At 36.9% G+C, this 17,379-nt stretch overlaps 1 protein-coding gene across 2 annotated transcripts in view; it reads left to right on the plus strand.

Moving 5' to 3' along the window:
- Window positions 1-17,379, plus strand: part of raw — a 241,832-nt gene that overhangs the window by 96,225 nt on the left and 128,228 nt on the right. For both annotated transcript variants that reach the window (XM_067124460.1, XM_067124462.1), the window contains one exon: window positions 4,431-4,543. In XM_067124460.1, coding sequence (XP_066980561.1) covers window positions 4,431-4,543 — 113 coding nt within the window. The remainder of the gene's footprint in view (window positions 1-4,430; window positions 4,544-17,379) is intronic.

Genomic DNA, 17,379 nt, shown 5'->3' on the forward strand with positions numbered 1-17,379 from the left:
TATGAACACCCTAATATGTGTCCATCCATGTAAATAACTAAACTCAGGTTAAGTATTAGAAATAGTAATGATAATGTTTTTTTCTATTTGATGATGTTACTACGCATTTTATATGGTAGATTGTGACGCCAGCAGGGAACACGATTCCTGAGTCGATTGCTTGTTTAGTGGTTGGAGTATTATCTCTGTTGTATTTTTTCCTTCGTGACACTTACTTACAGTGAGATTTACACTTTAGTTAATCATATTCACTACACAACGACAGGGAAAGAATCAATTTAGTATTTCAGAATCATCCAAACTAACTGATTTTTAATTGACTGTTGCGTTTTTCTTGGGATATAGGTGATTGTTTATATTATATACAGTAATATATATATATATATATATATATATATATATATATATATATATATATATATATATATATAATATATATATATATTAGCTGACCAACCTGTCGCTGCACGGGAAAAACTGAATGACAACCGATAAACTCTCTCTCTCTCTCTCTCTCTCTCTCTCTCTCTCTCTCTCTCTCTCTCTCTCTCTCTCTCTCTCTCTCTGACACCCTCTAATCTCATTCTCTCCTCCTAACAACCCCCTAATCTCACTCCTCCCCTAACACCCCCTACTCTCTCTCTCTCTCTCTCTGTCCCCTAACACCCCCTCTAATCTCGCTCTCTCCCACTAACACCCCTCTTCTCTCTCTCTCTCTCTCTCTCTCTCTCTCTCTCTCTCTCTCTCTCTCTCCTCTCTCCTGTTAAGATATTTGCTGTTTTGACATTTTATATTTCACCCCTTCTCACCTCCCATTCCTGTCGGGGCTGAACTTGGACTGAAGGGCATCGGGAGCGTTACTATTTGTCTCAGTGACCTTGAAAACTGTGGATTAGGCACTAATGTCTGTCAATTTTAACATGTTATTTTTCACCCCTTGTGACCCACCTTCCTGTCGGGGCTGAGCTTGGACTTAAAGGGCGTCGGGAGTGTCACCATTCATCTCGGCGACCTCGAAAACTATGGATTAGACACTAATACACTATATGTCATTTTCGGGTATTTTTACATGTCACCCCCTTCCCACCCCTACCCCTTTTGGTACCAGTGATGTCTTACCCCTACAGTTTTCGTTTCCAGATAGTAAGTCATAGGTATATCGAAATGAGGTATACTAAATTCATAGAGTTTATTTCGTTACTAACTCTATGAGCAGAATCGGCCCCGTTTCAGGGAAGCCCTTCCCACCCTCACCACCCTTTGGTGCCCTTTGGTGCTAGTGATGTCTTACCCCCCACAGTATTCTTTTTTAGACAGTAAGTCATATGTATACCAAGTTTGGTTGAGATTGCTCAATGCATCTCAGAGCTATGCTGGAACACATCCATGTTCATATATATATATATATATATATATATATATATATATATATATATATATATATATATATATATATATATATATATATATATATATACTGTATATTGTGTGTCTGCATATATATATATTTAGGCATTCAGCTATATATTTAGGCATTCCCTTAGAAAAATGCAACAGTCACTAGCACAGTCATGTTTGCTGAGCCACGGATGAACACCAGAGCGGAAGACTTCCGCAACATTAGCCATTTTATTCAGCTACACATGAGGCTCATCTGTGTTATTCTCGCCTAGCACAAACTCAATCTTCCTGAATATCTCCTTTTCCTTTTAAGTACCTCTTTTATGCCATCTATCCAGTGCTATTTAGGTCTTCCCATCATTCTTCTGAGTTATACCCTTTTTTGGCCAACCTTTCATTATCCATTCTTGCCACATGACCATACCGTTCTGAAACACTAATTGATCTCTTCAATTATGCCAAACTTTTTTTTTTTACCACGTCTGTATGTATCTACACTGTTCACATTTTCAATTTTAATTATGCCACATACACTTCACAGAGTAAATCTCAACAGCTTCAACTTTTTTTTTTTCATTCACATTTAGAGCTCACACTTCACTGCCATAAAGGAGAGGTGGCTGATCAGGCCTTAAATACATTTTCACTGTGGCGTTTGATCTTTTACACACTTGGCCACCATTCTTGCATAATCTACTGTGTGACTTGCCTCTTCTCTCATCCTGCCACCAACCATTATGCTTACTTCCGCATACCTTTAAGAATCGACCACTTCCATTCTTCCACCATCTATATCAACATTCATTGCTCAGTCTTCGAGGTATCCATTAACCCTCTTAAACTTACTGTTGCCAACATTAGATCTCGACTTTCTCCTCTTGCAAAAACTTTCAAATTCTGCTGTTAGTGGAGTTCGGTCTCTTTCCACTATCCCCAGATTTTGCTGTTAGTGGAGTGCAGTTTCTTTTCAACATCCCCAACCAGTATTGTATTGTTCGCAAACATCCATCATTCCACGTTCCAGTCATGGCTCTCTTTTAACCCTACAACTTTCCATCTCATGATTTTCTCTCCACTTATGCCGTCACTCCACCCGAGAGGATATTAAACATATGTGAGACTTAACTCGCCTTTGTCTCAGTTTCATTTCCATACCAGACCAGTAACTCCCCCATCTATAAGCCCTGAAGTATACTCTACATTTCTCATAAAAACACAGCCGCTCTCAGCAATTTATCACATACTTTACGTCTTGAACACTTCTTACGTTGCATTTATTAGCATCAGGTCCTACATTCTTTCTCATAAAACCTGCTTTCAGTTTTTTAAACGTTCACTGCCTAATTTCTCTCTGGATGATGTTTTAGAAAGTATACACCTCTCAAGTTAATAATATGTAATTTGAAAATTGATTCAATCCATCTTTATTGCTTTTAAACCTGATATTTCACTAAATTTTTCATATGTCGTCCACACTACGAGTCCATTGCATTGCTTCATTAATAAATATGGTATTTAAGGAAATGTGATTTGATTTGATGAATTGTAATCGATCATGGAGGTAATGAATTATGGGGGAAAACCTGTAACATCCTGGCTAGAGAAAATTTTACAGATTTTATATTTTAGGGAAGTAAATATATGAAAAAAAATTTAAACTGTGTGCAAAGTATGTGAAGAAAAAAAAGTTGTATGAGGCGAAGGCAAGACATAAGTTTGCTCAGGTTGTCAAATATTAGGCCAACTTTTGAAAAGAGAAGGATGAACGAGCCCTTTAAAAATTTTGGGTGGACTGAATGCTCTGTGAGCAAGAATGATATGGTATTTGCCAAATGATTGAACTGCTGACGATGCTAAAATGTCAGGAGTATGGGAGCCACTTCATAAAAATTACGTGTTTATTTGAAACGAAATTGACACACTGCACTTTCTGGAGGTGATGGGGAATGATGGAATGTCTGCTTAGATTTAGGGATCAATATTGATATTGTGGAAATCAATTACTGTGAATGCTTGTGTTTCTGTGATTTTCTCTGGATTCACCAATGTTCAGGAAGTCGGATTTTTTTCGTTAGAAGTGTGAAAACAAGTCTATGCGTACGTACCAAGCTGTGCAAATGGCTCGTCAAATATACAGTAGGTTGTATGAGTGGCGTAAGGTTAAACCCAGGTGTTATTACGCATCCTGAGTGAATAGTGAATTGCTGTACACACACACACACTTATATATATATATATATATATATATATATATATATATATATATATATATATATATATATATATATATATATATATATATATGTATATACAGTATATATTATATATATAGGTAAGTAAGTGTGTGTGTGTGTGTGTGTGTGTGTGAGTGAATGTTAACATAGCTGACAAGTGTTTGAAAGAATTAGTGTCATCCCTCGAGTGGTTTGAACTGGCATCCAAGATGCTAGGAGCTACAGACACACCGCATTACCGACCACGTCATTGCCGTGGCGTGGTCGTAATGCCGCCTGTAGTTATTGGCATCTTGAGGGCTGGCAATTATTCTCAAATGTTTGTGCGTGCGCGCTAGTGCTCGCAACCTGCATTAACTTTTTCCTCATGTTTTTGGTCGTTCTGTTTGCGAAGTGACGCTACGTTGGGTCTGGTCAGTTGTTGGATGGCGGACCATCAACTAGGGCTAGCGGGGTGTGCAACTCTTAGTAAATAGACCAACAGAAAACGGTCAGGTAACACTATAGTTTAACTTCCTTTTGTGGTAAAAGAACGCATTAAAGAATATATATATATATTTAACAAGCGCTCTTTTACCCTAAGAGGAAGTTGAACTATAGTGTTCCATGACCGTTTTCATATATATATATATATATATATATATATATATATATATATATATATATATATATCGTGTGTGTGTATGTATATATATATATTTATATATATTATATATAGTGTGTTTGTTTATTTTTAGTGAATATGCTCATATTTACAGACTGCTCCGACCTGTTTAAACCAGTTTGTGCTTACAGGTGCCTGAAAGAAGCATTGGTGCAAATCTTGGGTCGCAACTCTCAGACGATTGCCGGTGCCGAACTTCAGCCTGTGTTTGCCAAGATGGGTCTCTTCCCCTCCAAAGCCCAAGGTCAGTGGATCTGCTTTTATACCGTTTGCGGCAATAGTTCATTTAGTATGGGTGACCGTGATTCCTGTCACGTTAACGGTTCCGGATGTCAAATTTTGTCTTTCAGAATCTCTCTCTCTCTCTCTCTCTCTCTCTCTCTCTCTCTCTCTCTCTCTCTCTCATATATATATATATATATATATATATATATATATATATATATATATATATATATATATATATATATATATATATATATGTAGATATAGATATATATCACACATTACCACAGATGAAAAATAAGAGACGGTGTGTAGGCCCTGACCGGTTTTGACTTTATTTCCAAGCCATTGACGAAGGACTGATACAGAGTATTAGAAGTCACACATATATATACTACAGGAACGGTACTGACGAACACACACAACCGTTAGAGGCTACATATCCACCCACAGGCTGGTGTCAAGGTAGGAAGTGGCCTTCAAAACTCATTTGGCTAAAAATCACAATATACACGCAGGGGACAATACTGATAAACATACCGACCATAGGCGACATCAGATCCACACCTGACAGGTGTCAAGGAGGCGGGATTTGGAAAACTCATTAGCACTGCTGCCCCCGTACTGTGCTTACAAATATGATAATCTTATTTCCATACGTCTCTACTGCCTACCTTAAAATTTAAACAATTTACAGATTTCTTTTGATATTAAAGGATCAGGTTTATACATCCCTTGACTGATATTCATACTGTGGCTGTAACTTTCTTTTATAAGGCTAGATTCAATGATACTCCTTTCCAGTGCGTTATTAGAATATACAGTCCTTGGCTGAAGAGGGCCTTTGTGGAAACGTCGAAAGCTCCCCAGTTTTATCCTTTTTGTATTTTGGAAAATACAGCCTCTCATTTACATTATTGTGGCTTTTTACTCAATATATGTATATATATATATATATATATATATATATATATATATATATATATATATATATATATATATATATATATATATATATATATATATATATATATATATAATGTGTGTGTGTGTGTATTACTACCCTAATAATACTGTTCTTACATTTTGATGCATTTTTATCTATTTATCTATTAATTTTTTTCTCATTTTTAATAAGTGTTACCTCTTCTTTCTGAATTTCCTTTTACTTCCTCTTATTTCTTCCTGATGAACACCATATTCTTTTGAAGCTTGAATTTCAAGTCAATGGCCCCTATGGGCTTGTGCCATATGAATAGGTTTCATATGAATAGATTTCATCCACTGAATAGCCCTTTGTTGGCCGACTCGGTTGAGCTTCCGACTGTCGCTCGATGGGCCCGAGTTCAATTCCCGCGGCCCGCGGCCGGCTGATGAAGAGTTAGAGGAATTTATTTCTGGTGATAGAAATTCATTCCTCGCTATAATGTGGTTCGGATTCCACAATGAGCTGTAGGTCCCGTTGCTAAGTAACCAGTTGGTTCTTAGCCACGTAAAATAAGTCTAATCCTTCGGGCCAGCCCTAGGAGAGCTGTTAATCAGCTCAGTGGTCTGGTAAAACTAAGATATACTTAACTTTCATCCACTGAATATAGTAATAATAAAAACTATATGTAGTCGCAAGCTCTTGAGGGATATGATGTTCAGCAAATTCCGGCCAACGGAGGTACAATATAGTTTTCAGGAAACGGACTCTAAGCCGCGGGATTGAACTCTCGGTTCTTGCTGAGTGATGTTAGGTTGGGACCACTGAGCCACAGACTGTGAGTGATTTTAATGTAAGAGTAAACCAGTCTTGTTAGCTCGTGTACACATTGTTGTTGTCACTTTTGCCTTTTATTGCGTTACGTTATTGAACTAATTGGGAAGCGTCTGTGACAAGAAAAAAAATTGTTCCAGTGGTCACTGACATTTTTGAAACCAGTAGAATGCGAGAGATATTTCCTGTCTAGTTTTATGATTTCCTTGCTAGTCTGAGTAGTGTGTAGTTGTGATCGCGCTTCAAAGTGCATCCAGCGACCAAAGAGAAGATTTTATTAGTGGTAGACTTACAGCATTTTGAGAATAGTTGTTTATCATTCTCCGTACGTGTATTCGAATTAAAAAAGGTATTCAAAGACATGCGCTGGATGAGGCTTTTAACAGTTTTGACTCATTTATTGGAAGGATGATTTTTTTCTCTTCTGAATGTTTAGTAAATTTTGTCTCGTGTGGTCCTGCAGTTTGCTATTTCTGAACCATTCATCTTTCTTTCGCGGTTTTATGGTTTCCCGTTTTATGCTCTTTAGATCTAGAAGCGGAAATGTCAAGGTTAAATATGCTTCAAGAACACAGCATTAATGGGAAAAATTTATTCGAGGTTGTCACTATACTGAAACAAATAGAAAAAACGCAAGTCGATAAAAGGAAAACATTTGTTGGGGCCCTTTGAAGCAGTGCTGAGCTAATGAGAGAGCACTTCAGGAGTTTTCTTCTCAGAATCTAAACCAGTTGGCATCAGATTTTCTATCTTCGAAAGCCTTGTAATTTAGATGCCCTTGAAAAAAACTTGTATTTTTTTTTATTTTTAGTGTCCTCAAGGCAATTCTTAGTTGTAACCATGTTGGGAAAATCACAAACACACACACACACACACACACACACACACACACACACACACACACACACACACCATATATATTTATTTATATATTATTAAATATACATATATACAGTATATGTGTGTGTGTATGTATGTATGTGTATGCATAGATGAACAAGGGAAACAAAATGATCATGTAATATAGACAACCATTAGAAAATTAAAGAACCTACATGAACTGTGTTAAAATGGAAAATTCAGAAGCAAACCGAACGATATACAAACCTTTATATATATATATATATATATATATATATATATATATATATATATATATATATATATATAATATATATTTTCTTCTTAAAATAAGATTATTTTCTTCTCAGAATCTGTATAGTACACTTGAAGTTGCCCACGAAAGAACTGTTGAATAAGAGCGAGTAAATAAAATGAAAGTTAAAGTCCTGGCTATCAGGGATAACCAGCTTGTCAAAATAATCTCCACTTTATAGTTTATAGTTCCTCAGTGTTGCTGTTGCGTATCTGATAGCGGTGTCACATTTATTAATGTTGTTATGAGAACTTTTATATTGCTTACATATCTTTAATTTGGTTATCGCAGTTTTGATTATTGTTAATACTTTTTTATCTCGCTAATATGCGAAGGCTAGAATTATTTATGGTTATACTTGTATGAAAGAGAAAGATATGCTAGCATTCGAATTGGCTTTTCGTGAGTCTAGACAAGTTGATTTTAAGGATAATCAAAACGATATGTCTTTCACAATGGAAAGTAAAATTGCTGATAAACCAAGTCTTAATTTTTTTTTTTTTTTTTTTTTTTTGCAGTAGTAGATGCTTTACTTTTCGGGAGTCTTTTGTTCTGTATAAACTGCTCCTTAGATTGAATCACTTGTTGTCGTTCTTGTATTGACATTTTCTCTGGACGCTATAGTTGCTACCATGGGCAAGGCAACATAACTTGACCATTATGTAAGAGAGAATGAGTGAGACTCTTCGTTCGTAGGATTACAGATTCCTTTGAAGGATTCCGGTTTATGTAGGAGAGAGTGATTGAGATTTTTTTTCGTAGGATTACAGAGTCCTTTGAATGATTCCGGTTGATGTAAGAGAGAGAGAGAGAGTGAGTGAGACTTCGTTCGTAAGATTGCAGATTCCTCTGAAGAATTCCGGTTTATGTAGGAGAGAATGAGTGAAACTTTTCGTTCGTAGGATTGCAGATTCCTTTGAAGGATTCCGGTTTATGTAAGAGAGAGTGAGTGAGACTTTTCGTTCGTAGGATTGCAGATTCCTTTGAAGGATTCCGGTTTATTTAAGAGAGAGTGATTGAGATTTTTCGTTCGTAGGATTACAGATTCCTTTGAAGGATTCCGGTTTATGTAAGAGAGAGTGAGAGGGACTTTTCGTTCGTAGCATTACAGATTTCTTTTGATGGACTCCGGTTCATATTGTACAATCTTTTGTTCCTGCTTTTGAACGACGTGTTCTTAGTGATTGGTGGTGTTTTGGTTTGTGAGTTGACTCCTGTAATTGCCAGCCCCTGTCATTGGCTCTCCGTCTTGTGTTCTTTGTTTTTTTTTTTTCATTTTATTACTTGTTCACTGCTTAACCCCCACCCCTCTCTCTCTCTCTCTCTCTCTCTCTCTCTCTCTCTCTCTCTCTCTCTCTCTCTCTCTCACACACACACACACACACACACACACACACACACACATGAACCGTTTACTGCATGTATTAATAAGTAATGAATAAGTAAACTGATAGATATGAGTTAATTTATGTAATTTTGATCTTTGATTGTTATGATTAGTTGTATCAAATATTTTCCGAGTTTGTGTGTGTGTGTGTGTGTGTGCGCTCGTGTGTAGTGTGTGTAGTGTCGGCTGACTGAAATTTATGGAAGCAAATAGTTTGTTTTGGAAGTTTGTTTACTGCACTGACGTGCCGATGACGTCACGCTTCCCTATAGGTGTCTGTGCCAAATCGACATGGCGTCTTTCACAAGGTCAGCCCTTTTATTACTTTGCACGCCCACCATACTCGAGAGCTGAAGGAGAGGGCGTGACATCATGTAGGTTTATGGCTGACTGAAATGTCTTTTGGCATCCCACTCTGAATCAGAGAATTGACTTCGTGATAGACAGAATTAATGAGGTGCAAGTATCACTTTATTTACAAAAACGGTGCGTGGGATATTTATGGCAAGAGGTAAATTGAATTCTGTAGCAAAGGTTGTCCGTACAAGTTCGTTCCTTTTACCTCCTCTTACTTCTAACTATTGAACACCATATTCTTTGGAAGCTTGAATTCCAAGTCAGTGGACCCTGTGGGCTTGTTCTATATGAATAGGTTTCATCTTCTAAATAATAATAATAATAATAATAATAATAATAATAATAATAATAATAATAATAATAATAAATGGGTGAAATATAACTTTAAAAGGGAATGGAAGTGGGGTAAAGGAACATCCTTCTATTGTTTCTCTCCTGCATCGAAGTCCATCGTGGTTGCAACGCCACGTTAAATAAACAAACTATTCTCCAACTCATCTCTCTCCTCTTCCGCCTTTCCCTCGTATTATTTCTTTCTCCCTTCCTTCTTTTCTTACCTTATCTACGTCGACGACTTTCAGGTATGATAGAATTGCTCTTTTCATAAGAAATATAGTACGTCAGATGAATTATTTCCTTTTCCCATTTTTTTTATCAGGCTGATTGACATAAAGTACGAGTGCTTGGTCCTCAGCCAGACTCTCATAGAGGGGAAAATAGATAAATAAATTTAGTAACCGATAAATAAACAGACAGATAGACAAATACAGTTTCTTCAGTCATAGTTCGCTGCGGTATTTGTCAGCACTGCTAACGAAGCCACGAAAGATGCTACATCTTTCAGGACATGGCATCATCTAGGCGTAAGTTTGGGTCGGCGCGCCAGAGTTAACGTCAGAGGAATAAACCGTCTTCATGTCAGTCGTGAGCAAAGATAGCAGTCAGCACCTACCCTCCTAAGGTTTCCCCAGTTTATTCTTATTTTACTAAAAGTGAAGTATTCAGGGTTTTGGCATTTTTCGTTCTCGGATTCAGAGTAGATTAAAACCGACTCAGGCATCCCTTTGTATTCTTGCGGTTTAATGCTTTGTGTGGGGTGTTTTATTTACGATGGAGTAATGAAGCTGACAGCTTCGAGTGCCAAATACTAGTGTTTTGCTCATACTTGATGTAAACTAGAAGAGAGAGAGAGAGAGATTGTAAACTTCGAGTGCCAGATACTAGTGTTTTGCTCATACTTGATGTCAACTAGAAAAAAAGGGAGAGAGAGAGAGAGAGAGAGAGAGAGAGAGAGAGAGAGAGAGAGAGAGAGAGAGAGAGAGAGAGAGAGAGAGAGAGATTGCAAACTTCGAGTGCCAGTTACTAGTATTTTGCTCATACTTGATGCAAACTAGAAAAAAGGGAGAATGAAGCAAGGGGAGAGAGAGAGAGAGAGAGAGAGAGAGAGAGAGAGAGAGAGAGAGAGAGAGAGAGAGAGAGAGTTCCAGACTTTGAGTGCCAGTTACTAGTATTTTGCTTATACTTGATGTAAACTAGAAAAGAGAGAGAGAGAGAGAGAGAGAGAGAGAGATTCCAAACTTCGAATGCCAGTTACTAGTACTTTGCTCATACTTGAAACCAGAAAAAGGGGGAGAGAGAGAGAGAGAGAGAGAGAGAGAGAGAGAGAGAGAGAGAGAGAGAGAGAGAGAGAGAGAGAGAGATTCCAAACTCCGAGTGCCCAGTTACTATTATTTTGCTCATACTTGATGTCAACTGGAAAACAGAGAAAGAGAGAGAGAGAGAGAGAGAGCTTCCAACTCATGACATTAAAGTGGAAAGCAGTGTCATTATGTGAGCAATGATAGAGCCAGAGTCCTCCCCTCCTGAACTTGTGGTCGCAAGCGCTGTGTCACTGAATAACGTCTTGAAGAAGCCGAGGAGGCCACTTTCCCACTGGCCACTTGAGACACAATGTTGCACATATAGGATAAAGCCTTCCTTTGAGTCGTCCTTCACTTGTTGCTGCATGGCGTCACTTCCTGTCGTACCCGGTGCACTGTACAGGAATTCGGGAGTCCGCAGTTAATCGTTTTACTGTTCGTAAGGTCTTCGGGTTCGTTTTACTGTCATTTATAAGGATTTAAAGGGAAATCCTCTCTCTCTCTCTCTCTCTCTCTCTCTCTCTCTCTCTCTCTCTCTCTCTCTCTCGGTTATGTTTGGTTTGTTTCGTTTTGCAGTGCGTAATTTAACATTTGTTTGTTATTAAGAATACAGTAATATCATCTTAAATTGCCGTACTGTGCTTGAGGATATTAACACCTAAGGATGAAGTGAGCACTGTTTTTGTAGCTATGTACTTTAATAGAAATTCGTTCACCTACGTTGTATATATATATATATATATATATATATATATATATATATATATATATATATATATATATATATATATGTATGTATATATATATATATATATATATGTGTATTATATATATATATAATATATATATAATATATATACATACACTTACATTTATATATATATATATATATATATATATATATATATATATATATATATATATCACAAAGAGGAACAACAATTGATAAACAATTTGGCACCTGGGAGAGTCGAATCGTCGATACGTACTGTGAGGAGTTCGAGTCTCCCAAGTACCGAATCGTTTATCAGTTTAATTCCCCTTAGGTGAGATTCCGAAGTAGAGCGATTTGGATATAAAACGACATTTTTAATATTTGTGAATAATACAGTGCCATGGTAATGTGATGAAAGACAAAGAAAAAATTATATTAATATAAATATATTTACAGTATATACCACAGAACAGTTCTCTCTTGAGAAAGGGTTTCGCCATAATCAAAGTGTTCTTGTTGAGTCAACCAGTTAATGATATACCTGGAGGTTAGTTGTCTGTTGAGGGTCACAAACAAGGTTTAGAAGGGCATGGAGCTAGCAACTTCATCCCAAACATACTTGCTGATAACTGGAATTCAACACTCTCTGGAGTCACCCTTTCTAAGGGGTTAATAGCTCACTTTAAAATGAAAGACAAGATGTCACGACATTCGAATTTTATTATAAAGTCATCTTCATGAAAACGAACAGTTTTAAGAAGACAAGTTTAACATGAGAGTCGAAAATCTTGGTATATTTTTCTTTTAATTTTGATTTATACATTTATTAATGTATATAATTTTATATACTATATATATATATATATCATGTATATATATATATAATTATGTATATATATATATATATATATATATATATATATATATATATATATATATATATATAATGTGTGTGTGCGTGTGCGTGTGTGTGTGTGTGTAACGTGCCGATTATTGTGCGCTAGAAGGAAGATATTCAAGGTCCCTGAGTTGATGGCTTAGTGCTGGTGGAGAACGCCTGGCGCTGTGATTTCTATTTTTAAATTTCCTCCTTTAACTGTTTATTTTGTTGAATGTATTTTTATGCCCTCAGGATTTACTTTTAATCGAAAGTGAAGGTTAGGATTTAAACGGGAGGTTATCAGTTTATTTTTCCAGTTTTTTCTCGCAAGATCCGCGACAAGATTATATGTGAATAAATATTTTCATTGATATTTCACTCTGGTATTACACTTGTGCTTTGGTATTCACTTCCTAAGGGGCCTTCTCCTCACTTAACGTAAATTACTGAATTCATTAACACCAGTCCATTTCTGTGCCAAATGTGTTAGGTTTACTTCACTTTTTAGTTAAAATCATTAATTAAAAGGGGACCTAAAATAATTAAAGAGTACTTAACTCCTCGTGTTAAAAAAAAGATGACCAACGGAGTAGCCAGATATACACTTTGTTAAAGAAATCAGCTTTCAAGTTGCAATTGACTATATTTAAAAAAAAATCAGCAATAATCAGTGAAAGGAACTAAAAACATAAATACTAAAAGGGAAATTGAAAAATGGTAACTTATACATCAGAATGGCAAAAAAAAGAAAGAAATAAAACAAAGCTCTCACTTTATGTTTCTGTTAAGTAATTTATCAAAAAATTAATTTTCAGTTCAGTGCAAAAATCAAATGCATCAAGACACGAATGTGAGTGAAAATTAAAACAAAAATAACTAGGTTCAAAACTGGAAGTTAAACACTTAGTTATTACTTTTGGTTACAGAATGTAATTTAACTAAACACTTCTTAAATGGTATATAAACAATCAAGAACCACCCAAAATGCCAAATACAGCAACATATTTTCCAGGGAACTTCGCAAAGTTCAGTGGTCTTTTGGTCTTTTCTCTATCGGCTGTATTTTTTTGTACGGTCAGTCATAGAATCCTGGCATTTTCTGTAATATCCCAATAACTAACACCTCTTTGAATTTCACAGTTGAGTAGTCTGTCGCAGTGCTGTGAACCATAAATGAGCAGAGAGAGTCAGTAATTGATATTGAAACCATACTTAATACGTGCCATAAAAGTAGTAAATATTTGTATTTACGTGAGCAGTGAATCAGTAATCAGTATGAAACAGTATGCAGAATATCTGTGCTGTACCACTTTGTTTAATGAAGTTAGTAACATGAAATAAAAAAGAGCTTATTCACACTCACAAGGGGTGAATATTTTAACACGAGATCAAAACAGTATCTCATGAGGTGGGAAGAGAGGACTCGGGGAAATGCAAATTAAGATTTTCCCGAATGCTTAGCAACTTGACAAGAGTGTATTACAGAATAAAAAGAATTCTTCAATAAAAGTAACCAATTATTCATATATAAAGTTCGTAATCTTGCAATAGCATACCCTGCTTCTTTACGTTACTGTGAGCATATTCAAGATAAGTTCTGGAGTTTTGAATATCATTGTTTTGTCTAAATAAAAGGATAAAAAACAATATCTGCCCTCAGGAACTGAATCAGACCAGTCTGTGGCAAATTACGATTATAAAATGAGTCTTTTCATTCTGCAAAATAAGGTTAATCAGCATTGTACTATAAACCACAATCAATTATTGATTAAGCAGTTTCCTCTTTACAGAGGTGGATTTTATGGTAGTAGGGTAAAATTTAAAAACCCATAGCTCTATTTTCCAAACTAATTGACATCTTACCGGACAGCTTATTGTCGAGCATCGCTTTGATGTGTGCACAGCTGATCGTCTTCATGGCCATAACAGCAGTTTGTCTTCCGTAACTCTGAATAGCCTCTTGCAGCTGTCAGTTCATCTGTTAATTCCCAGTTGTAACTTCTTTCAAGTCGTGAGAAGGGTCAAGGCAACACTTATTCTCCCAGTAAGCACTTAGGACATAAACGCTCAGGACTAGACAGGAACGAAAATCTCTGGAACAACTCGTAATTTGGGTGCCAAATTGAGTGTTTCGTAGTCGAGAAAGGTATGTGGAGGATAAGGGGACGTCAGTGCTAATCCTGCAACGTGTCGTTTCACTGTCCAAGGACATCTCATGTGGTTTAGTAAAGGTGGCAGGATCTTGAGGGGATCCCGTAGGGGTTTAGTGCCGTCAGTGCCCCTCGCGTGGTGTACTGTTGGCATTACTAAAGGGTGTTTTCATCGTACTTTCGGCCCATAGCTTCGCCCACCTTAGCTCCGTTCCTCATGTCTTTCTTCAGTCTTGCTGTCCAACCTCTCTATTAACTTCTTAATGCAACTGTGCAGATTTCTCCCAGTTCCACGTCCAGATCCTTCTACTTCATCTTCTTTTAATATGAATCTCTTTTATCTTGCTGTCCAGCCACTGCAACTCCCTCTTTTCAGCCATGGGAGCTGAGTGACAGAAAGTGCCCCAGTGCTAGACTTGACAGCCTAAATTTCATCAAATTATAAAATCAAATCAAGGTCTGCAGAGAATTTTTATGCACCTGGAAGGAAAAAGCTGCTGGATTGGTGGTTCCAGGTCAGAGGGCAAAGTCACGACCTCATCATCAAGGCAGGGCTTAGCCACAAAATGGCAGCTCCTGCGCATCCTTGAGCTGTCAAACGATGATTGGGTAGACATGGACCCTCTTCAGTCCTGGCACTCCCACATCACTGCAGTTGTCACAGTTTCAGTGCGTTAATACCCGCACTTCTCAGGTGCCCGAATTCCTAATGAGGAGGGTAGTCCTAATGTCCAGCATTTTAGGCCAAGTGGGTTCTTAAGGAGGATCAGTGTGTTATGGTAAAGATACTCGAGGAATTGAATCCCAATTTAATTTTTAATACAGTGGGATGAGAGAGACAAGGCAGTGGAGGATTTATATTGCTAGGGCTGAGAATTAAACTGTTGGAAAAAAACAAATTAAGTCTATTATTTATGAAGTGATAAGAAAGCAAATTCTTATTATTATCGTGTTACAAAATTATGAACATTTAAAAGTGAGTAAGGAGATATAGATTTCTCTGTACCTTTTGAATACAGTAACATTCCTAAGGGAATGATATACTCTGATAAGTGCTTCTTTTCTGACCTTGGTTCAGACCAATGCCTTTTTTTGAACATGGATTTTAATCCAGTGATTTTGCGCTCAACGATCATGGGAATTCGATATTAATGTCATTTGTGATGATGATGATGATTATATATATATATGTGTGTATATATATATGTATATATGTGTATCTATATATACACCTATATATATATATGCACACAGACATCACTTTACACTTTTTCCCTTAGAGGAGGTAGGTCCGGAATTATTTTGCCCCAAACCTTTTAGCAAGTATTTTGAAAATGAGGTAACTAATTCCATGCCCTTGTCCTGACATACTACCAAGTACCCAATTCACTACTTATATCAACAGACGCGAAGGGGTTGTATCGGAAAATGCCTCAATTATTCCTCCTCACTTTGGAATTTAACATTGTACCATTTGCTGGTAATAAGGATCTCGTTGTTAATTAAATTTATGGTGAATAGGTAAACGTTGCCCGTCCTTCTCTAAAAAAAAGTCTATGCATAAGATTTCTTCTCATATCGAAATCACTTGGCATCAGTTATTAATTTTACATATTCAAGGCCTAACTGGACGTTTATATGTCCAATCGTTATATCGGTATTAATGCCATGCTTGACTTTTGTACAGTCAAAGATAAGTAACAGTTCATATAATAGTGCATTTTCGTCATGCAAAAAAAGTGTTTCTTTCCACAACGCCTGGTTTCGTCAAGCACTTGAGGTCTTGGGTCGATATTTTATCCCTTCGTGACCTGCGATGCTCTTTATTGGACATAAAAATCAAGTTTCTTGTGAACCTCAATCAGGATGTGACCGTTGCCCTTCTGTATTAGGCTCAAATTTATTTTCGAATTTCCCAGTGGTGCTGCTTTTGGTGGTTAAACCATTTCCTTTATATTTTCACTGCGTTAGGGATTTCTTCTTCTTCTTTTTCTTCTTCTTCTTCTTCTTCTTCTTCTTCTTCTTCTTCTTCTTCTTCTTCTTCTTCTTCTTCCTCCAGGTAAACGATAGCCTTAGATGATTGAATGAATCCAAGATTTATGGAACTTCCATTGTGCCGTATATTTGGTCCTCGTCCTTGTCCCAAAGTGGGGGAGAAGTTTCAAGAATGTGATCTCCGGATCCTTTTAGGGAAGAAGTAGTGGTTTACTGGTATTGTTATTATAGCGGAGGCGTCTCATCTTGCACCTGGGCGACCTTCAGAAAATGTTAGATTAGAGAAGTATCGGGGATCAGCGTCAGAGTCCTGCAAGGCGGAGTGCTAGAGGGCTTTATGTGTCTGCGTCGAGGGAAGACGTGAATACTCCACCCTGGGGTACCTCACCTCTGAGGGAGTGTCGCTGCTAAAGGATTTGAAGAATTCTATTTCCTTTCCTTGATTTTGTCTTTATGAAATGTTTGATGTTGTCTTTGTTTTTTGTGCCTCTTTGTTTTTTGTGCCTCTTAACTCGGTCTCTTATGGTTTTTGTGTCTTTTATTACTCGGAGGATGTCAGCATTGTTTTTATTTATTTTTAGTATCAACACTGTTTTACTCTGCAGTTCGTGCGCGTAGGGTTGAATAAGGTTAGAATATATGTTCTGGACATCAGTAATCCTTTTTGAATACAGACTGATATATAGTGTTGACCCATCTCCTTATCAAGATAAATGCCCAAATGACTGAGGGTAGACATGAGGTGGAATCTGTAAGTTATGCTTAGGTGAGACGTTTTTCAAGTTTCAGGTGAATTCAGGTGAATTTTAGTTCTTT

Source organism: Macrobrachium rosenbergii, chromosome 22 (assembly GCF_040412425.1).
Source record: "Macrobrachium rosenbergii isolate ZJJX-2024 chromosome 22, ASM4041242v1, whole genome shotgun sequence".
Taxonomy (NCBI): Eukaryota; Metazoa; Arthropoda; class Malacostraca; order Decapoda; family Palaemonidae; genus Macrobrachium; species Macrobrachium rosenbergii.